This window comes from Hyla sarda, chromosome 5 (assembly GCF_029499605.1).
Source record: "Hyla sarda isolate aHylSar1 chromosome 5, aHylSar1.hap1, whole genome shotgun sequence".
Lineage (NCBI taxonomy): Eukaryota > Metazoa > Chordata > Amphibia > Anura > Hylidae > Hyla > Hyla sarda.
The window spans coordinates 358,782,927-358,808,207 of NC_079193.1; the positions used below are offsets into that span (position 1 = coordinate 358,782,927).

At 43.5% G+C, this 25,281-nt stretch overlaps 2 protein-coding genes across 4 annotated transcripts in view; one reads left to right on the plus strand and one right to left on the minus strand.

The window, feature by feature from the left end:
• TATDN1 (TatD DNase domain containing 1) overlaps nucleotides 1-9,265 on the minus strand; it is a 23,636-nt gene extending 14,371 nt beyond the window's left edge. Inside the window, exons 1-7 of one of the 3 annotated variants that reach the window (XM_056522723.1) lie at nucleotides 9,114-9,265; nucleotides 6,721-6,786; nucleotides 5,224-5,273; nucleotides 4,923-4,986; nucleotides 3,083-3,226; nucleotides 2,014-2,056; nucleotides 1,164-1,249 (exon numbers count right to left, since the gene is read on the minus strand). In XM_056522723.1, coding sequence (XP_056378698.1) covers nucleotides 1,164-1,249; nucleotides 2,014-2,056; nucleotides 3,083-3,226; nucleotides 4,923-4,986; nucleotides 5,224-5,273; nucleotides 6,721-6,786; nucleotides 9,114-9,129 — 469 coding nt within the window. In that variant the 5' untranslated portion in view covers nucleotides 9,130-9,265. Of the gene's footprint in view, nucleotides 1-1,163; nucleotides 1,250-2,013; nucleotides 2,057-3,082; nucleotides 3,227-4,922; nucleotides 4,987-5,223; nucleotides 5,274-6,720; nucleotides 6,787-7,426; nucleotides 7,451-8,841; nucleotides 8,919-9,113 lie in introns of those variants that run through there. The other 2 variants (XM_056522722.1, XM_056522721.1) reach the window with 2 other exon arrangements.
• On the plus strand, nucleotides 9,208-17,878 carry NDUFB9 (NADH:ubiquinone oxidoreductase subunit B9; the record flags this gene model as incomplete). The annotated part of the gene is made up of 4 exons (XM_056523025.1): nucleotides 9,208-9,404; nucleotides 13,836-14,028; nucleotides 16,955-17,068; nucleotides 17,663-17,878. Coding segments are annotated over 4 exons (636 nt in total), but the record flags the coding sequence as incomplete, so codon positions are not given.
• Between the last annotated feature and the right edge of the window lie 7,403 nt (nucleotides 17,879-25,281).

A 25,281-nucleotide genomic window follows, 5' to 3' on the forward strand; every position in this document is an offset into this window, starting at 1 on the left:
CCTTTCACTGGAATCCTGTCTGTTAAATAATGGGGGAGACTGCTAAAAAAAAAATCTCTACAGAACAGGAACTGTCATTTTAATATAAGGACTGGTGGCCAGAATGAAAACTACAATATTTCAGGATTTTTTTTTTTAACAGGACAGGAGTCCCTAATTCACAAAAAAAAAAAATATTAAAAAAAACGGGATTCGTCCAAATCTGAATATTTTGGGATTTGTTTTGGGATAATTGCATACAAAAGCAGGGACTCATGTAAAAAACAGGTGTACACTAAGTGCTGAGACATACACTGTATACAGATTATGGCTCGCAGCTCAGTGTACAGGAGAAGGGACACCTATCTTCCGACAGGAGTTCCCGATCCTCAAACATTGAACCCAGATAATATTCAACGGCCATATGAAGTGAATCCTCACCAAAATAATCTTAGAAATTTTCTAATTTCTAGAACTGACATGGAAAATTAAAAAAAAATAAAAAAAAACACTCAAAAATTCTTAAAAAGATATAAAACTATAGGTCATTTTCCGGTGATTCAGGTCACGTTAAAGGAGTATTCTGGAATATAAATTATTTTTTCTAAGTTTGCCAAGAATGCCGACTACAGGAAGGAGGTAGAGGATAGCTGCAGAGGCTAGGAGCGGGATACCGGAGGAATAGGATAAGTCAAGTTTGTTTTTATAAAATGCCGGCATCTTGGGAGAGTTTAGGGAAAAAAAGTTACAGGTGTTATTCAGGAAAAAACTTTTTTTTATATATCAACTGGCTCCAGAAAGATAAACAGATTTGTAAATTAGTTCTATTAAAAAATCTTAATCCTTTCAGTACTTATGAGCTGCTAAAGTTAAGTTGTTCTTTTCTGTCTAAGTGCTCTCTGATGACACGTGTCTCGGAAACTGTCGAGAGTAGAAGCAAATCCCCATAGAAACCTCTTCTACTCTGTGCAGTTCCCGAGACAAGCAGAGATGTCAGCAGAGAGCACTGTTGCCAGACAGAAAACAACAACTCAACTTCAGCAGCTGATAATTATTGGAAGGATTAAGATTTTTTTAATAGACGTAATTTACAAATCTGTTTAACTTTCTGGAGCCAGTTGATATATATATAAAAAAAGTTTTTTCATGGAATACCCCGGAGTGCTCTTAAGATTCAAACGTACCTAAAAACTCCTTGTGTGCGTTCCTACAGTGCAGGAACATGGGGAGCTTACACTTCTCAGCCAGTGCAAACTGCTTCTCGAAATACCTTAAAAAAAAAAAAGAGAGAATGAGAACAATACTATGTATGGTGAAACTTAAAGGGGTTCTTCAGGGGGGGAAAAAACAGAACTTATTTCTTTAAAAAAATTAAATTAATTTAAAAACAGCACCACCCCTATCCTCAGGTTATGTGTGGTATTGCAGCTCAGTTTCAAAGATGTGAATGGAGCCAAGTTGTAATGCCACACACAACCTGAGAAGAGGTGTGGCGCTGTTTTTGGAAAAAATTTGCTCTGAGTCTCTATTTTTTCTATTCCTGGATAACCCCTATAGACTTATAGTGGGGGCCTAAAGTGTGCCCCCTGACTCCATGAAGGGCAGACCACTCCACCAGAAGCAAGGTGTGCCATATAAAATGGCATTCTCTACGGTAGTGTTTCCCAAGCAGTGTTCCTCCAGCTGTTGCAAAACTACAACTCCCAGCATGCCCGGACAGCCGTTGGCTGTCCGGGCATGCTGGTAGTTGTAGTTTTGCAACAGCTGGAGGCACACTGCTTGGGAAACACTGCCCTACGGTCTGGAGTGCCAGTTGTGCATCGCTTTTTGGGGCCGCAATACACTTACAATACAGAGATACGAAAATTTATCGACTATGGAGGGAAAACCAGTGCGGTGGAGGATCAGTATAGGATAAGTTACTTATTTTGTTTGTTTTTTTATCAATTTTGAGCCAAAACTGAAAGTTTTTTTTTTTTTTTTTTTTAAACCAAATTATATTTCCAAGTGAATTAAATAAATGTTTATACTTACTTAAGTTGTGTTTCCTTTGGGCAAAACTCTAGTCTATCGAAGTCTGTAAGCAAAAAAGATAAAATAAAAAAAATACATAAATAAATAAAAAAATAACACAATTGTAGTACATCAGTAATGAGACACGGGTGTAGCAGAGCTGAATGGGTTCTTCAACACTTTGCATTGTGTCACAGCTAATTTAGGGATTACTTACAGTCCTATGCAAACCCCATGTAAAGCGGTAATTCGGTGTCGCTGTGTACCTGCAAGCCATATCCATTCCTCAAAAGATCTACCATGTCCCTGAAAGGTTAATCAATGCTTCCTTTTTATCTCAGCAGCTCTGTGCTTAGTGTAACCTCTTCCTTGCTGCACCGATGCTTTTTCTTTCAGTAACCCCTCCCCCCCCACATGCCATCTATAGTAGGGTAGTGTATAAGTCTTCCCCTAGCACAGTGCCAGCCTGTTCAGTGCATAGGAGAGAGGAGCAGGTCCTGTGCTAGGCAGTGACTAGACAGGCAACAAAGTGAGGAAGTAACTATGTGTGTGTGCCTCTGGGAAAACAGCCCAGCTCTGATCAAAACCCTAAAATGAAAAGATAAATAGTCATGCGCTCAGCGGGTCAATACAGAGAGCATTACATCACCTTGTCACCACTATGAAGGGTTAAATAGGCACTTTCAATAAACTTTGCATGGATAAGTATTAAAAGTAAATATAAGAAACTTTGTAATGTATCTTATTAGAGAAAAATGCTTCTTCCATCCCCTCTCTCCTGTTAGACTGTATTCAACTCTGAAAATCAGCTTAGCTTTGTCCTGTTTCTGCAAGACAAGTCAATAGAAGTCTATGGAGGAGGAAGGAGGGAGCTCCACCCACCAACTCTGGGAGAACTACAAATTATAGATGAAGCCCGCAGAGCAGAAATCTGGTGAGGAATACCGTATACAAGATATATAATGGCCAGAAACAGTGCTGCTACCCATGTACACAAACAGGGCAGATTATTCTGAAACGTCACCTGACATGATCGCTGCGGTTTAGACCAATTTGTGTGTAAAGAAGCTTAGGCGAGTTTCTCACTTACCCAGGCCGCACTCTCCGATGGCTACAACCCTTCCTTTATTGTCCTCTATCAGCTTCTGTAGGTCAGATAAGTACTGTTCAGGGTCCCCAGCCTCAAACTCTCCACATCTGGTGGGATGGCAGCCGACGGTGCTGAAGAAACGATCTGTCATGGGGTTAGAATTATCAATAGTTTTGGATATTCAATGAGAAGCATAATGTCCCTTATACACATCAGACGTCTACATAGAATGTTCTTTGGAAATGTTCTATGTGGAAACACTCAACAAGCAGACACAGCGCTAACAGCTTAGATATGCTATGGAAGCTCTGAGAGAGTTAGTTTTTACTGCATGAAATTACGGTACAGTGTCTGGTGTAGAGATTATACGTCCAGAAATGAGAACAAGTCCTGTGCAGACACTGAACCAGCAGGGAATGAGACTTCAGTTCAGAACTGTTAATATTCAGTGGTGGAGTATAATACAGGATATAACTCAGGATCAGTACAGGATAAGTAATGTAATGTATGTACACAGTGACCCCACCAGCAGAATAGTGAGTACAGCTCTGGAGTATAATACAGGATATAACTCAGGATCAGTACAGGATAAGTAATGTAATGTATGTACACAGTGACCTCACCAGCAGAATAGTGAGTACAGCTCTGGAGTATAATACAGGATATAACTCAGGATCAGTACAGGATAAGTAATGTAATGTATGTACACAGTGACCTCACCAGCAGAATAGTGAGTACAGCTCTGGAGTATAATACAGGATATAACTCAGGATCAGTACAGGATAAGTAATGTAATGTATGTACACAGTGACCCCACCAGCAGAATAGTGAGTACAGCTCTGGAGTATAATACAGGATATAACTCAGGATCAGTACAGGATCAGTAATGTAATGTATCTACACAGTGACCTCACCAGCAGAATAGTGAGTGCAGCTCTGGAGTATAATACAGGATATAACTCAGGATCAGTACAGGATAAGTAATGTAATGTATGTACACAGTGACCCCACCAGCAGAATAGTGAGTACAGCTCTGGAGTATAATACAGGATATAACTCAGGATCAGTACAGGATAAGTAATGTAATGTATGTACACAGTGACCCCACCAGCAGAATAGTGAGTGCAGCTCTGGAGTATAATACAGGAAATAACTCAGGATCAGTACAGGATAAGTAATGTAATGTATGTACACAGTGACCTCACCAGCAGAATAGTGAGTACAGCTCTGGAGTATAATACAGGATATAACTCAGGATCAGTACAGGATAAGTAATGTAATGTATGTACACAGTGACCTCACCAGCAGAATAGTGAGTACAGCTGTGGAGTATAATACAGGATATAACTCAGGATCAGTACAGGATAAGTAATGTAACGTATGTACACAGTGACCTCACCAGCAGAATAGTGAGTACAGCTCTGGAGTATAATACAGGATATAACTCAGGATCAGTACAGGATAAGTAATGTAATGTATGTACACAGTGACCCCACCAGCAGAATAGTGAGTACAGCTCTGGAGTATAATACAGGATATAACTCAGGATCAGTACAGGATAAGTAATATAATGTATGTACACAGTGACCTCACCAGCAGAATAGTGAGTACAGCTCTGGGGTATAATACTGGATATAACTCAGGATCAGTACAGGATAAGTAATGTAATGTATATACACAGTGACCTCACCAGCAGAATAGTGAGTACAGCTCTGGGGTATAATACTGGATATAACTCAGGATCAGTACAGGATAAGTAATGTAATGTATGTACACAGTGACTGCACCAGCAGAATAGTAAGTGCAGCTCTGGATTTCTATACGGTCTCTGAATGAATACCATTGCTCCGGGTTATCTCTATCGCCTCTTTGCTCTCATGAAGGTTTCCTCCTGTGATCATAAACTGAGATAAGAAGAAAAAACACAAAGCTTAGTTTTTAATAACAGATGGCTGAATGTGTTCTATCTGGTCTACAAAACTTACTTCCTAAAATAGGGAGAAAAAATAATAATTAAAGGGGTTCCTAATGATTAACCCTTTAACCCATTCTGTAATAAACCTGGAATATGGAATTGACCATCCAGGTTGACTTTTTAGTGACCCTACGAGAATAACTCATAGACATTTACCGGCTCTTACCTTCTCCACACCGATCTTCACCGCGCGTTCAATAATATCCACAAAGTCGTCTGTGAAGGGAGCAAAACACATTACTGCTGTGCAATCCTTCAGCTGGGAGGTCAGTGGTGGACACAGCAGGAGGGGGTTACATGTGGCTCCTGCCGGGGCGGACATTTTTCAGATATTGGGCGCAGGCAGGACATGCCAGTGTGAGGTGCAGAATTGCGTTCTATGCAGTTCTGCGTTTGCTCCTCCCCTCAGCTGTCCGGAGATTTCCGAAGATACAGTGAGGGGAGAGGAAGGCAGAGCAGAGGACGCAACTCTGGACCTCCCTCAGCCCCGTACACACTTCCCTTCTTGCACCTCCCTCAGCAAAAGGGACGTAGATTTTCATAGCCCCGCCCCTGTCAACTCAGCCCTGCCCCTGTCACCTCAGCCCCGCCCCTGTCACCTCAGCCCCACCCGTCACCTCAGCCCCGCCCCTGTCACCTCAGCCCCGCCTCTGTCACCTCAGCCCCGCCCCTGTCACCTCAGCCCCGCCTCTGTCACCTCAGCCCCGCCCCTGTCACCTCAGCCCTGCCCCTGTCACCTCAGCCCCGCCCCTGTCACCTCAGCCCCGTTCAGGGACGTAGATTTTCACAGCCCTGCTCACACCGTGTGAGCGGGGCTGTGCAAATCTACATCCCTCCTACTGACAGGAGCGGGGCTTGAAAAATCTATGCCCCTGAGTGGGGCTGAGGTGACAGGGGCGGGGCTGAGGTGACAGGGGCGGGGCTGAGAACATTTATGTCCCTCCTCTCCTCCTGAGGGAGATGCGAGGAAGGAACTGTGTATGGGGCTGAGGGAGGCGCATAGCTGCCTCCTGCCCAGCCTTCCCCTCAGCTGTCCCAAGATTTCCGAACATACAGTGAGGGGAGGGGCGAACGCAGAACTGCATAGGACGCATTTCTGCACCTCACACCAGCTCTAGAACTGCTCGGAATTTCCGTTGTGTAAACAGGGCCTTGGGGAGAAAAATTCCTTCCTGACTCCAAATCTGGCAATCGGAATAAATTCCTGGATCGACAACCCTCCTCCAAAATCTGATGACTGTAATATTTATAACTCTCTAGAATTATATAGACGGGGTCAGTACTTTCCTCAGGGAGAGGACACAACTTCTGGTGTAAGACGGAGATTCAAGTAGGCCATATAGCACTCCGCAGGCTCCTGGGTAAAAAAATATGCAAATCAGCTCATCACACCCCCTTCACAGGTAGTGTGTCCTGCAAACAGCTCCGGCTCTTTATATACAATGATTAAAGGGTTACATGAAGAGAGGAGGGGCACTTACTTATCTTGTGCCCTTTAAACAGTATCTTCCTTGAGTTGTTTCTTGATCTTTCTTGAATGGGAGCCATGTATATCTGTATGCAGTGAGCTCCCCCTAGTGGCGGGGTTAGTTTGTGTACAGTATGACGGTGTTATTAATGTGCACCGTACAGGGTGAATTCGTTCTGTATAAGTCAATCTCACCTTGATGTTTCCTCGTGCCTCTGTATATTCCTCTGAACATAGGATCGGTCAGATTTATTCCAATGTCTAAGAAGAAACACAACGGTAAAAACGTCAAATTAGGGGGAACTTTACTAAAACTGGCAATCTTTTAGAAAGGTTTAAACAGATGCAAAGCAGAAAAGATCTGGAGCACTGACCAGGCAATCTTGATAGTAGTATTTTTATTATTCATGCGTGCACCGGGCGACGGTGGCCGTTTCACGCACAGGGGCCTGATGACACATCTCTGTGGGTGAAACGGCTGCTGTCGCCCGGTGCACGCTACTGCCTCCGCTCCCTGCTTTACACTGCTACAGATCTTTTACCTATGTGGATCTAAAATCTTGCGCCCCCGTATCCCTTCCATATGCCGCCTGTATGTAATTCATTTCAATGAGCCGACTGGAGCGAAACACTGACTCCGGTCGCCTCATTTTTGCCCCATATGCGATTTTCTACCGGACCTCAAACTGTGGTCGACTACGGTTTTAGGTGCGGTGGGAAAACCGCATACGGGGCAAAAATGAGCCGACCAGAGTCAGCGTTTCACTCCAGTCAGCTCACTGAAATGAATTACATGCAGGCGGCATATGGCAGGGATGCGGGAGCGCAAGGTTTTAGCTCCCCCTAGCTGTATGCGGTCCCGTATTGGTAAAAACGTTATGTGAACCCAGTCTTAGCTCACCTGATTCCCCATATAGTATTGGACGGCGTACACGCCGCATCCAATGCCAGGTTGCTACCTATCTTGGTTAATCTTTTAGACAGGTTGTTGCAGGCAGATTTACTATTCTGGCTGTATAATGTGCCAAAAATAAAAGGGGGAGATTTATCAAAACCTGTGCAGAGGAAGCGTGGTGCAGTTGCCCATAGCAACCAATCAGCTCACTTCTTTCATTTTTAAAGAGGCCTGTGAAAAATGAAAGAAGCGATCTGATTGGTTGCTATGGGCAACTGCACAACGCTTCCTCTGCACTGGTTTTGATAAATCTCCCCTAAAGTGTCTAAAAGTTTACACAGAGCAGCGCAGGTTTTGGACTGGTCCCTTTAAAGGTAAAGTGACTTAGGCTGGGTCCACACTACGTTTTTGCCATACTGTTTTCAATCCGTTTTTCTAAAGAAAACCGTATGGCAAAAAACCGGATGGAACAGTATGGGAAAAAGTAAACCGTATGCGTTTTTAAACAGTATACTGTTTTTAAAAGTGCATTCAGTTCCGTCAGTTTTTATTTTTTTTAAAAACATAAGTTTTTGAAAATGTTGTCCATTTTTAATGGGAGGGGTCTTGGGTGGGGACTTTAGGATTCAAATGCGCATGTGCAAAGTAAAAACGTATACGTTTTCCCGTATGGAACCGTATACATGTGCGTTTCCCATTGACGTCCATGTTAAAAAAAAACGTATGCGGTTGCAGTACGGTTTTTAAATCGGAGACAAAATCACGGTCAACCACAGTTTTGACTCCGGTTTAAAAACCGTACTGCAACCGCATACGTTTATTTTTAACATGGACGTCAATGGGAAACGCACATGTATACGGTTCCATACGGGAAAAACGTATACGTTTTTACTTTACACATGCGCATTTGAATCCTAAAGTCCCCACCCAAGACCCCTCCCATTAAAAATGGACAAAATTTTCTAAAACGTATGTTTTTTTTTTTTTCTTATAAAAACTGACAGAACTGTATGCACTTTTAAAAACAGTATACTGTTTAAAAAACGCATACGGTTTACTTTTTTCCAAACTGTTCCATCCATTTTTTTGCCATACGGTTTTCTTTAGAAAATAACGGATTGAAAACAGTATGGCAAAAACGTAGTGTGAACCCAGCCTAAGATAGTTCTTCCTGTCACATGGTTATGGCGCCATTCATTCAGCAAAAACGACGATACGGGCACCTCATAGACTTATACAAAGGGTGTCAGCAAACTGTCACTCTAGTGCAATGGGTGAAACTACAACTCCCAGGATGCCCTGACAGCCGCAGGCTGTCAGGGCATCCTAGGAGTTGTAGTTTCAACCACTGCACTAGAATCATAGTCAATTAGCAGGGATACAAACATAGAGAACCCTATGAGGGGTACAGTGATCCTCACCAATGAATCTGAAGAGTGACATATTGTATCCGGCGTGGCTGAGCCTCTCTATTTCCTTCCCAGCATGCACTACAAGGCATCAGCCATCTTGCTACACCCTTCACCCCTCCCCCCCCCTCCATCTTGTTACACCCAAGCCCCCAACATATACAAAATAACATAAATAGCAGTCCATTCTATCAAGCGGGACAACAAAATATAAACAATGTAATACTTTATACAATATTATTATTCACTTTCTCTTTTTATAACTGTTTATGTGATTCATTGACCTGAAATTGTCCTCATTCGCCTTGGCCGCTATAGTATTTGGTCTCCGACAAGATGTCCGGCTCCCGACCTCTAGCGACCGACGCTACGGGCTGAGGAGATGTCGCGCGTCAGTTAGCCACGTGGTTCGCAAGTGACCAATCGCTGAAGAGAACGGCGAAACTCCCTTCAAAGTCACCTCCCAGGACTGGAGGAGGGGGTGGCAAGATGGCGGGGCTGCTGAGCCACCAGCAGAAGGTCCTGCGGCTGTACAAGAAGTCTATGCGACACCTGGAGTCCTGGACTGTGTTCAGGTAATGAAAAAACGCGGGTAGGTGTAGGGGACTGTGCACACTCGGGCGGGAAGACTCCTTGTCCTGCCTCAAACGCCTTCACCCGGGAGAGGACATTCAATGACAGCCGGGCAGGGGGAGGGGGGTTAGGGGGCACTTACTTACCTTGTGCCATTCTGTAGAGTTTATGATCACGTGACCTTCATGAACCCCCCCTGGCTACATTCTAAATAGTTACATTTTATTGCTGAATTTAGCACCAATCTGAATTGCAGTGTTGCAAACCTTGTTACAACTCTGGGTCCTCGACGCTGTTCACACATGGCAGATTTGTTGCAGAAATTTGACTTTGCAAAAGTCCCCGCACCTGTTACAGAAAGGGCCCCATTCACGTGGACAGAGCGCTGATCTGCAGGACTTTTTGCGGCGAATCCGCTTTTCATTCACTCACAGCCAGAAGAGGTCTTTCTATTCACTGTCTGCAAGCAGAGATCTGTACCTTCGCATGCAGCAAGCCAAGATCTTTCTATTCACTTACGGCAAGCCGAGATCTTTCTATAAACTCACGGCAAGCCGAGATCTTTCTATAAACTCACGGCAAGCAGAGATCTTTCTATAAACTCACGGCAAGCAGAGATCTTTCTATAAACTCACGGCAAGCAGAGATCTTTCTATAAACTCACGGCAAGCAGAGATCTTTCTATAAACTCACGGCAAGCAGAGATCTTTCTATAAACTCACGGCAAGCAGAGATCTTTCTATAAACTCACGGCAAGCAGAGATCTTTCTATAAACTCACGGCAAGCAGAGATCTTTCTATAAACTCACGGCAAGCAGAGATCTTTCTATAAACTCACGGCAAGCAGAGATCTTTCTATAAACTCACGGCAAGCCGAGATCTTTCTATAAACTCACGGCAAGCCGAGATCTTTCTATAAACTCACGGCAAGCCGAGATCTTTCTATAAACTCACGGCAAGCCGAGATCTTTCTATAAACTCACGGCAAGCCGAGATCTTTCTATAAACTCACGGCAAGCAGAGATCTTTCTATAAACTCACGGCAAGCAGAGATCTTTCTATAAACTCACGGCAAGCAGAGATCTTTCTCTAAACTCACGGCAAGCAGAGATCTTTCTCTAAACTCACGGCAAGCAGAGATCTTTCTCTAAACTCACGGCAAGCAGAGATCTTTCTCTAAACTCACGGCAAGCAGAGATCTTTCTCTAAACTCACGGCAAGCAGAGATCTTTCTCTAAACTCACGGCAAGCAGAGATCTTTCTATAAACTCACGGCAAGCAGAGATCTTTCTATAAACTCACGGCAAGCAGAGATCTTTCTATAAACTCACGGCAAGCAGAGATCTTTCTATAAACTCACGGCAAGCAGAGATCTTTCTATAAACTCACGGCAAGCAGAGATCTTTCTATAAACTCACGGCAAGCAGAGATTTTTCTATAAACTCACGGCAAGCAGAGATCTTTCTATAAACTCACGGCAAGCAGAGATCTTTCTATAAACTCACGGCAAGCAGAGATCTTTCTATAAACTCACGGCAAGCAGAGATCTTTCTATAAACTCACGGCAAGCAGAGATCTTTCTATAAACTCACGGCAAGCAGAGATCTTTCTATAAACTCACGGCAAGCAGAGATCTTTCTATAAACTCACGGCAAGCAGAGATCTTTCTATAAACTCACGGCAAGCAGAGATCTTTCTATAAACTCACGGCAAGCAGAGATCTTTCTATAAACTCACGGCAAGCAGAGATCTTTCTATAAACTCACGGCAAGCAGAGATCTTTCTATAAACTCACGGCAAGCAGAGATCTTTCTATAAACTCAAGGCAAGCAGAGATCTTTCTATAAACTCAAGGCAAGCAGAGATCTTTCTATAAACTCAAGGCAAGCAGAGATCTTTCTATAAACTCAAGGCAAGCAGAGATCTTTCTATAAACTCAAGGCAAGCAGAGATCTTTCTATAAACTCAAGGCAAGCAGAGATCTTTCTATAAACTCAAGGCAAGCAGAGATCTTTCTATAAACTCAAGGCAAGCAGAGATCTTTCTATAAACTCAAGGCAAGGAAAGAGATCGTTCCCTTCACCCACAGCAAGCAGAGATCTGTCCCTTTGCTTGCAGAAAGTGGAGATATTTCTTTCACTTAGAGCAAACGGCTATCTTTCTATTCACTTAGAACCAGCAGAGATCTCTTAATTTTACTGGCGCCAAGCGGCGCTCTTTCCACTTACTGGCGCCAAGCGGCGCTCTTTCCACTTACTGGCGCCAAGCGGCGCTCTTTCCACTTACTGGCGCCAAGCGGCGCTCTTTCCACTTACTGGCGCCAAGCGGCGCTCTTTCCACTTACTGGCGCCAAGCGGCGCTCTTTCCACTTACTGGCGCCAAGCGGCGCTCTTTCCACTTACTGGCGCCAAGCGGCGCTCTTTTCACTTACTGGCGCCAAGCGGCGCTCTTTTCACTTACTGGCGCCAAGCGGCGCTCTTTCCACTTACTGGCGCCAAGCGGCGCTCTTTCCACTTACTGGCGCCAAGCGGCGCTCTTTCCACTTACTGGCACCAAGTGGCGCTCTTTCCAGTGGGCTTGAAAAGGTGGATACAGTCCTAGGAAAGAGTCTCCTAGGACTGTATCCACCTTTTCCAGCCCACGGGAGCACCTGAAAGGTGAACTAATTTATGCAGGAAAAGTCATCAACTGCCGAGCCGAGAAGTTCGTGACGAATCGAATTTACTGTAAGTTCGCTCATCTCTACAAATCACAGCTGATGGAGGAAGATCTAGGAGGGAAGACGTTTCAGGATCTGCCTTATTGCAGTGGTCTCTCCTAGTACAGCACCGCTCTGGTATCAGCGAGCGCTATAGACCGGCCCATTCTATTACTAAGGTCTGTAAAGGCGACTACATGGTAGGGACTGGAGAATATGCAAAGGGACAGATCGGAACCTTAATTCAGTGGTTAAGAAATGGGGCCCCGTTCCTTTTGTGTAGTTGTGGGGCCGGCACCTTGTTCAGGACTGTGACCCTTGTGCCCTGCTGGCTGCATTGTTGTATATAGTTATGTGCTGTACAGGTTCGGTGGGTTCTGTATCCAGGGCAGCTCCGTCTTCATGCTGCAGTCTGATAGGACAGGAGTGAGCACAGAGGAGTGTTAGCCCCGCCCTCACTTCCTGGACTTTGTCCCGGCCTGTGCTTCAGCTGGGACAAAGATGATGCTGCAGCCGGACAGGATTATGTTCTGGATGGTTCGGGGACCCCTAGTGGTCTTTTTTTTTATTTATTTTTTTATAAGCCATGATTTCTATAAAAAGAAATATATATATAATTTTTTTATTTTTTTTTATGAAGTATATTAGAAAGGTTAATGTTTTGCCGAGATGTGCCCTATATATATACATGTTTTACATTCTGGCAGCGCCTATTTAAATAGACACTGTCATGAAAAGAAACCTTTTTGTTATGTCATAGAGAGATATCAAAAGTTTGTATCGGTCGCTCTAAGTGTTCAGATCCCAATGGATTACAAGAACGAGTTAGAAGTGTGCGCTAGGCGCGTTCTCTCTCGGCTGTGTCACGTGACCAGAACAGACTTCTCAAATGAGTCAATGGGACCTTTTTAGGGCTTTATTAATTAAACTTTACAAATTTTCCTAGAAATGGAACTTTACTGAATGGACACACATACATGTAACAGCTACCTCAGTTTTTTTATTATATTTTTTTTTAAACACTGTTACAAAACTACAACTCCCAGCATAGGCATGCTGGGAGTTGTAATTTTGCAACAGCTGGAGACAAACTGTTTGGAAAACGCTGATCTACCTGTTTAGACACGGGGAGGGTTAGACCCCCTGGGACCTCCACTGCTCTTGTTTACCCATGGACAAGGGTGTCTGAGTACTGCAGCTCAACCATTGTTACTGTTGCAGATGCCCAAGGTTATATATATATATATATACATATATATATATATTAGGGATCGACCGATATAGTTTTTTTTAGGGCCGATAATCGGTGGAGGTTAGGGCCGATAACTTATACTGATATTCCGGTATAAGTTATCGGCTATTTATCCCCCCTTGACACCGCTGCAGATCATTGATTTAAAGCGGGCGCTTTAAATCAATGCACTGCAGTGGCTTTTGTGGTGCCATAGGCCGCCGCCACCACCCGCTTCTTCTCTCCTCCTACCCGTCAGGGTGGTCCGGGCCATCCATCCTTCCTGTAGTATATACCGCCCAGCACTACGGGGGGGCCGGTCACGATGCGGTGGGGGCAGTGCGGGGGGCGGGGCATTATCGGCAAGGTACCGATAATGCCCAAAATCGTGATTATCGGCCACACCGATAATCGGTCGATCCCTAATATAAATTAAATATATATATATATATATATATTTCTTCCAGATATAAATTAATCCTGTATGTAACTTCCCCCGTACAGAGACCAGTTCCGCTATGAGGCCTGCCTGCTGAGAGCTCGCTTCGAGGAGCATAAGAATGAGAAGGACATGGTGAAGGCCACATTACTGCTGAAGGCGGGCGAAGAGGAATTCTTCATGCGCCAGCACCCCCTGCCGTACCTGTTCCCAGACTCCCCTGGAGGAACGTCCTACGAGAGATACGATTGCTACAAGGTCGGTATAATTGGTGGCAGCACATCAGTAACTTGTTTCCACCACAGTGGGATGTGAGAGGTTAATGGATTTCACTTTATAGGGGGTGGACATTTTTTTTTTTTTTTTTTTTTTTTTTTTTTTTTTGAGTCCCAGTGACCACACCAGCAGAATAGTGAGTACAGCTCTGGAGTATAATACAGGATATAACTCAGGATCAGTACAGGATAAGTAATGTAATGTATGTACACAGTGACCTCACCAGCAGAATAGTGAGTACAGCTCTGGGGTATAATACAGGATATAACTCAGGATCAGTACAGGATAAGTAATGTAATGTATGTACACAGTGACCCCACCAGCAGAATAGTGAGTACAGCTCTGGAGTATAATACAGGATATAACTCAGGATCAGTACAGGATAAGTAATGTAATGTATGTACACAGTGACCTCACCAGCAGAATAGTGAGTACAGCTCTGGGGTATAATACAGGATATAACTCAGGATCAGTACAGGATAAGTAATGTAATGTATGTACACAGTGACCTCACCAGCAGAATAGTGAGTACAGCTCTGGAGTATAATACAGGATATAACTCAGGATCAGTACATGATAAGTAATGTAATGTATGTACACAGTGACCTCACCAGCAGAATAGTGAGTACAGCTCTGGAGTATAATACAGGATATAACTCAGGATCAGTACAGGATAAGTAATGTAATGTATGTACACAGTGACCTCACCAGCAGAATAGTGAGTACAGCTCTGGAGTATAATACAGGATATAACTCAGGATCAGTACAGGATAAGTAATGTAATGTATGTACACAGTGACCTCACCAGCAGAATAGTGAGTACAGCTCTGGAGTATAATACAGGATATAACTCAGGATCAGTACAGGATAAGTAATGTAATGTATGTACACAGTGACCTCACCAGCAGAATAGTGAGTACAGCTCTGGAGTATAATAGGATATAACTCAGGATCAGTACAGGATAAGTAATGTAATGTGTATATACACAGTGACCTCACCAGCAGAATAGTGAGTACAGCTCTGGAGTATAATACAGGATATAACTCAGGATCAGTACAGGATAAGTAATGTAATGTATGTACACAGTGACCTCACCAGCAGAATAGTGAGTACAGCTCTGGGGTATAATACAGGATATAACTCAGGATCAGTACAGGATAAGTAATGTAATGTATGTACACAGTGACCTCACCAGCAGAATAGTGAGTACAGCTCTGGAGTATAATACAGGATATAACTCAGGATCAGTACATGATAAGTAATGTAATGTATGTACACAGTGACCTCACCAGCAGAATAGTGAGTACAGCTCTGGAGTATAATACAGGATATAACTCAGGATCAGTACAGGATAAGTAATGTAATGTATGTACACAGTGACCTCACCAGCAGAATAGTGAGTACAGCTCTGGAGTATAATACAGGATATAACTCAGGATCAGTACAGGATAAGTAATGTAATGTATGTACACAGTGACCTCACCAGCAGAATAGTGAGTACAGCTCTGGAGTATAATAGGATATAACTCAGGATCAGTACAGGATAAGTAATGTAATGTGTATATACACAGTGACCTCACCAGCAGAATAGTGAGTACAGCTCTGGAGTATAATAGGATATAACTCAGGATCAGTACAGGATAAGTAATGTAATGTATGTACACAGTGACCCCACCATCAGAATCGTGAGTGCAGCTCTGGAGTATAATACAGGATATAACTCAGGATCAGTACAGGATAAGTAATGTAATGTATGTACACAGTGATCCCACCAGCAGAATAGTGAGTACAGCTCTGGAGTATAATACAGGATATAACTCAGGATCAGTACAGGATAAGTAATGTAATGTATGTACACAGTGACCTCACCAGCAGAATAGTGAGTGCAGCTCTGGAGTATAATACAGGATATAACTCTGGATCAGTACAGGATAAGTAATGTAATGTATGTACACAGTGACCCCACCAGCAGAATAGTGAGTGCAGCACTGGGGTATAATACAGGATATAACTCAGGATCAGTACAGGATAAGTAATGTAATGTATGTACACAGTGACCTCACCAGCAGAATAGTGAGTACAGCTCTGGAATATAATACAGGATATAACTCAGGATCAGTACAGGATAAGTAATGTAATGTATGTACACAGTGACCTCACCAGCAGAATAGTGAGTACAGCTCTGGAGTATAATACAGGATATAACTCAGGATCAGTACAGGATAAGTAATGTAATGTATGTACACAGTGACCTCACCAGCAGAATAGTGAGTACAGCTCTGGAATATAATACAGGATATAACTCGGGATCAGTACAGGATAAGTAATGTAATGTATGTACACAGTGACCTCACCAGCAGAATAGTGAGTACAGTTCTGGGGTATAATACAGGATATAACTCAGGATCAGTACAGGATAAGTAATGTAATGTATGTACACAGTGACCTCACCAGCAGAATAGTGAGTACAGCTGTGGAGTATAATACATGATATAACTCAGGATCAGTACAGGATAAGTAATGTAATGTATGTACACAGTGACCTCACCAGCAGAATAGTGAGTACAGCTCTGGAGTATAATACAGGATATAACTCAGGATCAGTACAGGATAAGTAATGTAATGTATGTACACAGTGACCTCACCAGCAGAATAGTGAGTACAGTTCTGGGGTATAATACAGGATATAACTCAGGATCAGTACAGGATAAGTAATGTAATGTATGTACACAGTGACCTCACCAGCAGAATAGTGATTACAGCTCTGGAGTATAATACAGGATCAGTAATGTAGTTTCTCCAGTTATATTGTGTCTCACATTTTCTTGCATTTCCTACCATGTTGTAATGAATTCTGAAATATGTAAAACTGTTTTAATTATGCTCTTTTCCTAATGTTGTTCTCAGGTACCAGAGTGGTGTCTGGATCACTGGCATCCCTCGGAGAAGGCCAAGTACCCGGACTACTTTACCAAGAGAGAAGAGTGGAAGAAGCTTCGTGATGCAAGCTGGGACCGTGAGGTGCGATGTCCTGATGTGTACGACAATGAATGGGCACATGACCTGGTCCAGCCATATCCATAATGGGCAGTGGGTACCACGTCTAGAGCCAAGCTTGTGTGAAGGCTTAGACCAGTGTTTCCCATCCAGGGTGCCTCCAGCTGTTGTTAAACTACAACTCCCAGCATGCCCGGACAGCCTTAGGCAACCCTTACTACAGTGTTTCCCATCCAGGGTGCCTCCAGCTGTTGCAAAACTACAACTCCCAGCATGCCCGGACAGCCTTAGGCAACCTTTACTACAGTGTTTCCCAACCATGGTGCCTCCAGCTGTTGCGAAACTACAACTCCCAGCATGCCCGGACAGCCTTCGGCTGTCCGGGCATGCTGGGAGTTGTAGTTTTGCAACAGCTGGAGGCACCCTCGTTGGGAAACACAGGCTTAGACAGTACTGGGGGAGTAAATAATATAGTGTGTGATTCTCAGGAATCCTACAAACGTTTTTTGAGTCCTATCCTTATTCCATTTCTCCTAACCCCATCAGCCATGACACAGGAGGGATGTGCTAGTGCCCGACACTGTTTATTGTAGCTTATACCTTCTTGTATTTCCTTAGGTTCAACAAATCATGGAGGAGACCCCACCAGAAGGTCCAAAGACTGAAGCGTTGCCCCCAGCCCGCAGAGAGGGTGACCTGCCCCCACTGTGGTGGGATTATGTGACAAGACCACGTGAAAGACCCACATAAGAACAACAGCGCACAACAGTTCTCTCTAGTCAGTGTATATACAACACGCTCAGTATATATATTAAATATCTCTACACAACTCGGGCCGGGGTCCTGTCCATTTTGTTACTATCTAGTTCACTGGGATCAGTTGTTACCCAGATAAAATGGGAGTAGTTGTCCTCGTTGGCAGGGTGGTGGAGCGAACATACTTCTGACCCAACACACTTTTGTTAACCCCTTAAAGGGGTACTCCGCTGGAAAACATTATTATTTTTTTTTTAAATCAACTGGTGCCAGAAAGATAAAGATATGTAAATTACTTCTATTTAAAAATCTTAACCCTTCCCGTACTTATCAGCTGCTGTATGTTCCAGAGGAAGTTCTTTTCTTTTTGAATTTCTTTCCAGCTTGACCACAGTGTTTTCTGCTGACACCTCTGTCCATGTCAGGAATTGTCCAGAGTAGGAGCAAATCCCCATAGCAAACCTCTTCATCGCTGGACAGTTCCTAAAATGAACAAAGGTGTCAGCAGAGAGCACTGTGGTCAGGCTGGAAAGAAATTCAAAAAGAGAAGAACTTCTTCTGTATTATACAGCAGCTGATAAGTACTGAAAGGATTAAGATTTTTTAATAGAAGTAATTTACAAATCTAACTTTTTTTGGCACCAGTTAATAAAAAAAAAAAAAAACATTTCCACTGGAGTACCCCTTTAAGGACTTGCCTTTTTTCCTCCTGATCTGTAAATCATAACGCTTTTAATTTTCCACCTACAGTCCCTTAGATGTGCTTGTTTTTTGCACCACCAAATGTACTTTGTAATGACATCACAATATTACCAAAAAATCTACATAAAAAAAATATATACGGTTTGTGGGGGCATGTTTTTTTTTATTTTATTTATTTTAAGCCATTTTGCACATTTTGGGGGCTTCCGTTTCTCCGCAGTGCACTTTTCAGTACAGATGACACCTTATCTTTATTCTGTAGGTCCATACGATTACAATACCCAAATTATATGGGTTTTATTTTGTTTTACTTATTTGTAGAAAATATAATTTTTTTTTGTATGAAAATTCAGTTAATTTGTCCTCTTCTGACCCCTATAACTTTATTTATATATTTTTTTCGTATACAGGGATGTAGGAGGTTTGCGCTGTGATTTGTAATTTTTATTGGTACAATTTTATTTTATTTTTATCGCATTTTATTTAATTTTTTTTATGGCAAATGAGCACGGACTGGACAGTGAGGAGGCAGGTGAAGACAGGTGAAGACCCTCCCGCCGTTCTCTCAGCTGATCAGGACATTGTGATTTCAATGCGTTGGTCCAGATAAACCCGACTGAGCAGCTGGGGTTGTTTTTATTTTACATTTTTAGACCCCACAATCAACTTTGATTGTGGCGTCTAAAGAGTTTATACCAGGCATCACCCCAATCTGAAGTCTGGGATTAGTCACGGTTTATCCCACTATGATGCAGGTACAGGACGTACATGTGCACCGCACCCTGCGTCTTTAAGGGGAGAACTCTGGACACTAGTGAAACTACTTTACCGAACCCCTTGTGCAAGTCCAATTTAATGCAGTTGCTTTAGCAGATCTTAAAATGTTCCAGCTTTTGGAGCCAGATGGATGAATATGTGGTCACTGTCCCTTTTTAAATGAGATAAAATGGGAGTGCACACTATGAGGGACTTTTATCAATGTTTGCTTATGTATTTTTTTTTTTTTTTTTTTAGTAATTTTTTCCTTACTTTTTTTTTGCTTATCTGTGACTTATTTATCAACTGCTTTCAGCCTGTTGATAATTTTCTTTCACGTAAGCAATTTTTCCTTTTTTTACTTTGGTAGTAGCTTTTTCTGCTCCATGTTTGAGCTGGAGTAAATTCAGTCAATTTTTAACGCTGTTGCGACTTTTTTTTGCGCAGTTGCGACTGTCGCAGTTAATAAATACCTGACTACCCGTAGTCCATTTTAAAATTATTACTACGTAGTTAATTTTTGGAAAACTTACTTTTCTCGCTTTCCAGTCAAAAAGTCGCACGAAAAATCACGTAGTCGCAGTTGCGACAATTATAGTAAAGAAAACCTGACTAAACCCGTTGATAAATGTCCATATATATTTAGTGACCCACTAATCCACAATGGGGTAAACCACTTCTCGTAGAGGAGCAGAAATCCTGAATCCAATCGGAAATGACACTTGCGGGCTGCAAATACTTTAAGGGGTACTCCGCTGCTCAGTGTTTGGAACAAACTGTTCTGAACGCTGGTGCCGGGAGCTTGTGATGTCTAGCCCCGCCCCTTCATGTTGTCACGCCCCGTCCCCTCAATGCAAGTCTATGGGAGGGGGTGTGACGACTGTCATGCCCCCTCCCGCAGATTTGCATTGAGGGGGCAGGTCCATAGCGTCACGAGCTCCCGGCTCCAGCGTTCGGAAGTTTGTGCCAAACGTTGAGCAGCGGAGTACTCCTTTTAAAGTATCATGCGGACACTGAGGAGCGCTCAGAGGCAAACACCGGCCGTTTCCCACGTCAGATATGTGCGAAATGGCCGGCGTTTACCTCTGCACGCTCCTCAGTGTCCATGTGTCCGATACCGTGACCTCGGACTCCTGAACGTCTAGATACCTGCTGAGCGGTGAGTGCATGTATATTTCTACTATGGCGCCTTTTTAAATGATGCTTTATATAGGTGCTTTCTAGTACATTTAACCTCTTAAGGACCCATGACGTACCGGTACGTCATGAGTCCGCTCCCATTCTATAACGCAGGGCCATGGGTCCCTCTAACATAGGCCGGGACCCGTGGCTAATGCTAATAGTGCGCGGCACTGATCGCGGGGCCGAGCAGTATAAACCCCTTAGACGCGGCGTTCAAAGTTGAACACCGTGTCTAAAGTGAAAGTAAAACCATGCCGGTTCGCTCAGGGAGCTGTTGGGGATCGCCGCGGCGACATCGCGGCTTCCCGAGCAGCTTACATGACAGCCGGAGGATCCCTACCTGCCTCCTGGTGTCCGATCGCCGAATGACTGCTCAGTGCCTGAGATCCAGACATGAGCAGACAAGCGGCAGAATCATCGATCACTGGTTTCCTATGAGAATAAAAGTTTGAATCACCCCCCTTTTCCCATAAAAAAAGTGTAAATAAAAATAAACATATGTGGTATCGCCACGTGCGGAAATGTCTGAATTATAAAAATATATCGTTAATTAAACCGCATGGTCAATGGCGTGCGCGCAAAAAAATTCCAAAGTCCAAAATAGGACTTATTGATCATTTTTTCATGATATAAAATGTGACCAAAAATGCACTATCACTGCAAAAATGGTATCGCTAGAAACTTCAGATCACGGCGCAAAAAATGAGCCCTCATACCGCCCCATACACGGAAAGATAAAAGTTATAGGGGTCAGAAGATGACAATTTTAAACGTATACATTTTTCTGCATGTAGTTATGATTTTTTCCAGAAGTACCGTATATTCCGGCGTATAAGACGACTTTTTAACCCCGACTTTTTTTCGGAAAAGTCGGGCGTCATCTTATACCCGGACCCCAATATACATCTTATATTGGGGTCCGGGATAGGAAAACTTATGACTATCTGCCCGGGCCGGCTCCCGTGTGCGGGGGCCGGCCAGAGCAGATAAAAACTAATTACTGATACTAAAAACCAGGGTGTCTCCAGCTGTTGTGAAACTACAACTCCCAGCATGCCCGGACAGCCTTTGCTGGTCCGGGCATGCAGGTAGTTGTAGTTACACAACAGCTGGAGGCACCCTGGTTTTTAGTATCACGGGAGCAGATAATCATAGCTTTTCCTATGCCGGACATCCCTGTGTCCGAAAGATCTTTTTGGGACATAGGGATGTCTGCCGGTCACTCACCATTACCCGACCGGCAAGCGTCCTCCTCCGCCTCTATGGTTGTACGCACGGGACGTCAGTGACGTCCTCCTGCGACCTTAGAGATGTAGGAGGACCGCAGGACCATCGCAGGAGGACGCACGCCGGCCGGGGCCTGGTGAGTGACCGGCGGCACGTCATCTTCTTCAGTGATCCGGTCACCGCTCCTACAGGCTGGTCCATAGCAGTAGATGGTGACCCCGGGCCGGAGGAGCGGTAATCAGAACACTGTGGGGGCAGTACAGACATACAGCCTCCAGCCATACATTGTATATGGCTGGAGGCTGTATGTCTGTGAGGGGGGGGGGACGTACTGTTTACTAATGTGGGGGAAGCTGCCTACTATTGTGGGGGGAACTGCCGACCTAATGTGGGGGAACATGCGGCCTACCTGATGTGGGGGGGGGGGGAACTACATGGTACTGTACATCGCGGTAGAAGGGGTAGTCTTATACGGCGAGTATATCCCAAACTCTATATTTTAACTGTAAAAGTTGGGGGTCGTCTTATACGCCGGCATATACGGTAACACAAAATCAAACCTATATAAGTAGGGGATCATTTTAATCGTATGGACCTACAGAATAATGATAAGGTGTCATTTTTACTGAAAAATGTACGGCGTAGGAACAGAAACCCCAAAAAGTTTAAAACATTTTTTTTTTTTTCAATTATGTCTCACAATGATTTTATTTTTTTTCCTTTCGCCGTAGATTTTGGGGTAAAATGACTGATGTCATTATAAAGTAGAATTGGTGGTGCAAAAAATAAGCCATCATATGGATTTTTAGGTGCAAAATTGAAATGTTATGATTTTTTAAAGGTGAGGAGGGAAAAACGAAAGTGGAAAAACCCTGGGTCCTTAAGGGGTTAATGACTATTCCACAGACGTTCACAGTTACATATGTTCTCAGGCCAAAGTTACTGCCGCTATAGATGAGGTTGGCCTACTGTGGTGCAATAGGTAGACTTATATTTACACTCACGTCTGATCCCAGGAAGGACAGGGCAAGAAAACCTTTCACGGCATGAAAGACAATCAGCACTGATTCTAGAGTTAGTGCTGCCTGCCAGCAAGTGTAAGATTAGTGTATTGCAGAGAGACCCTTGTTTAACCTCTTCTCTCTGACGAAGATAAACTTGAAGATGACAAGCTTGAGCACTTTATACTTGCAGCATGGACAGGGGGCAGAAACAGTGATTTTATTGGAGCCAGATTGTACCTAAGTGGAGCCCATGTGACCGTGGTGTATGTAAGCCGAGCAGGAGCTATGGCACTGGCAAGAGCCAGGCCTTAAAGGGGTACTCCGGTGGAAAACTTTTTTTTTTTTATTTAAATCGAATGGTGCCAGAAAGTTAAACATATTTGTAAATTACTTCTATTAAAAAAATCTTAATCCTTCCAGTATTTATTAGCTGCTGAATACTATAGAAGAAATTATTTTCTTTTTGGAACACAGAGCTCTCTGCTGACATCACGAGCACAGTGCTCTCTGCTGACATCTCTGTCCATTTTAGGAACTGTCCAGTGCAGCATATGTTTGCTATGGGGATTTTCTCCTACTCTGGACAGTTCTTAAAATGGACAGAGATGTCAGCAGAGAGCACTGTGCTCGTGATGTCAGCAGAGAGCTCTGTGTTCCAAAAAGAAAATAATTTCCTCTGTAGTATTCAGTGGCTAATAAGTACTGGAAGGATTAAGATTTTTTTTATTAAAAGTAATTTACAAATCTGTTTAACTTTCTGGCACCAGTTGATTTAATAAAATACGTTTTCCACCGGAGTACCCCTTTAACTAACGGGTTTAGGCCTACCTCTTCGCCTTGCAAAGGGAGGCTGGATTAGGGATTTTTACTGCAACCATTGGCTGAGAGAATCATGTGACCAAGGTATCATTCATCTGTGGAAAGTAATGCAGAAACATTAACCCTTTCCCCCCTGTAAGACCTCAGTGTATGCAATGGATGTGGTGTGATACACACAGATACTTCAGGACTAACTCTCCAGTACCTCATGGACATTTATGCATTACACGAAAAAACACCTTTTCTCTTAGCCACGCGACAACATCATCACATTAGTCAAGTGTGGACACTGGATAAGGGACACTTTTTTTTAATTTTTATTTATTTATTTATTTTTATTTTTTTTAGGGGCTAAACAACATCCGGCAGTAGTCAGTTAGAGACGGTCTTCATCAGGGTCAACACTGTTCCCACAAGCTTTTCTCCTGACCACAACATAACGTGTAGCTCGACCATCAGTAGTGGCCCCCTGAAGCTTAGACCTTTTTGGGCCACCATGGAGATGTTGGGTAGACATTGGGCCTCTTCTACACAGAACTTTTGCATAAGAGCTGGCAACGCGTCCCCTCCTCTCAGCGTAAGGCTCGGTTCACACATCGGAATGTCGATGCAGAATCCGGCACGAAGATTCTGCTGCAGCCCCATTGAATTCAATGGAATCCTGCTGCGCCGTGCACACTGCGGAATTTCCGTTGCCAGATGGTTCCGGCACGGAAATTCGATTTTCCGCGTCCACACAAGAATAAACACATTAATTCTTTGTGCAGAGTCTGCACGGAATGCCTATCCCTCTATGAGATGGGGCGGTTCTAGCGGTGGCATATTACGTTGGCACCCCGCAGTGTCCGGAATGTCGCGGAGATTCTTTGTGCGGACATCCCGTCGTGTGAACATAGCCTAATTGGCAATCCGCATCACGACCCGTGATCAGAAAAACATAGTTGCTTTTTTTCCAGTAACTGTGCCACCCTTGTACTTCGTGTATTTGTGGTATTGCAGCTCCGTTTCCATTGACGTGACTAAAGCGGAGGTGATGTACCACACACAACCAGGACAGACGTAGCGATATTTTTAGAGCCACTGAGCCGGACCGCACTTTTATCGGTGTCATTTTTTGCAAGAGTATCTGTACTCCCCATATTACCGCGGCACAGAGGGGAAGATTTACTAAAAACCTGTGTAGAGAAAAAGTTGACCAGTTGCCCATAGCAACCAATCAGATCGCTTCTTTCATTTTCACAGGCCCTATTAAAAATGAAAGTAGCAATTTGGTTGCTATGGGCAACTGGTCCACTTTTCCTCTGCCCAGGATTCTGTTGCAACGTGCACACGGTGGAATTTCCAATTCCGGCCTCCGTAGAAAGAATTGACTTGTGGAATAATTGCCTGGAAATTTTCCAGGCAGACATTCAACTGTGTGAACATAGCCTAACTTTCTTTAAAGGGGTACTCCTGTGGAAAACTTTTTATTTTTTTTTAAATTTTTTTTTTATTATAAATCAACTGGTGCCAGAAAGTTAAACAGATTTGTAAATTACTTCTATTAAAAAAATCTTCATCCTTCCAGTACTTATTAGCAGCTTTTCTTTTTGGATTTCTCTGATGTCACGACCACAGTGCTCTCTGCTGACCTCTGCTGTCCATTTTAGGAACTGTCCAGAGCAGCATATGTTTGCTATGGGCATTTTTTCCTGCTCTAAACAGTTCCAAAAATGGACTGCAGAGATCAGCAGAGAGCACTGTGGTCGTGACATCAGAGAAATCCAAAAAGAAAAGCATTTCTTCTGTAGT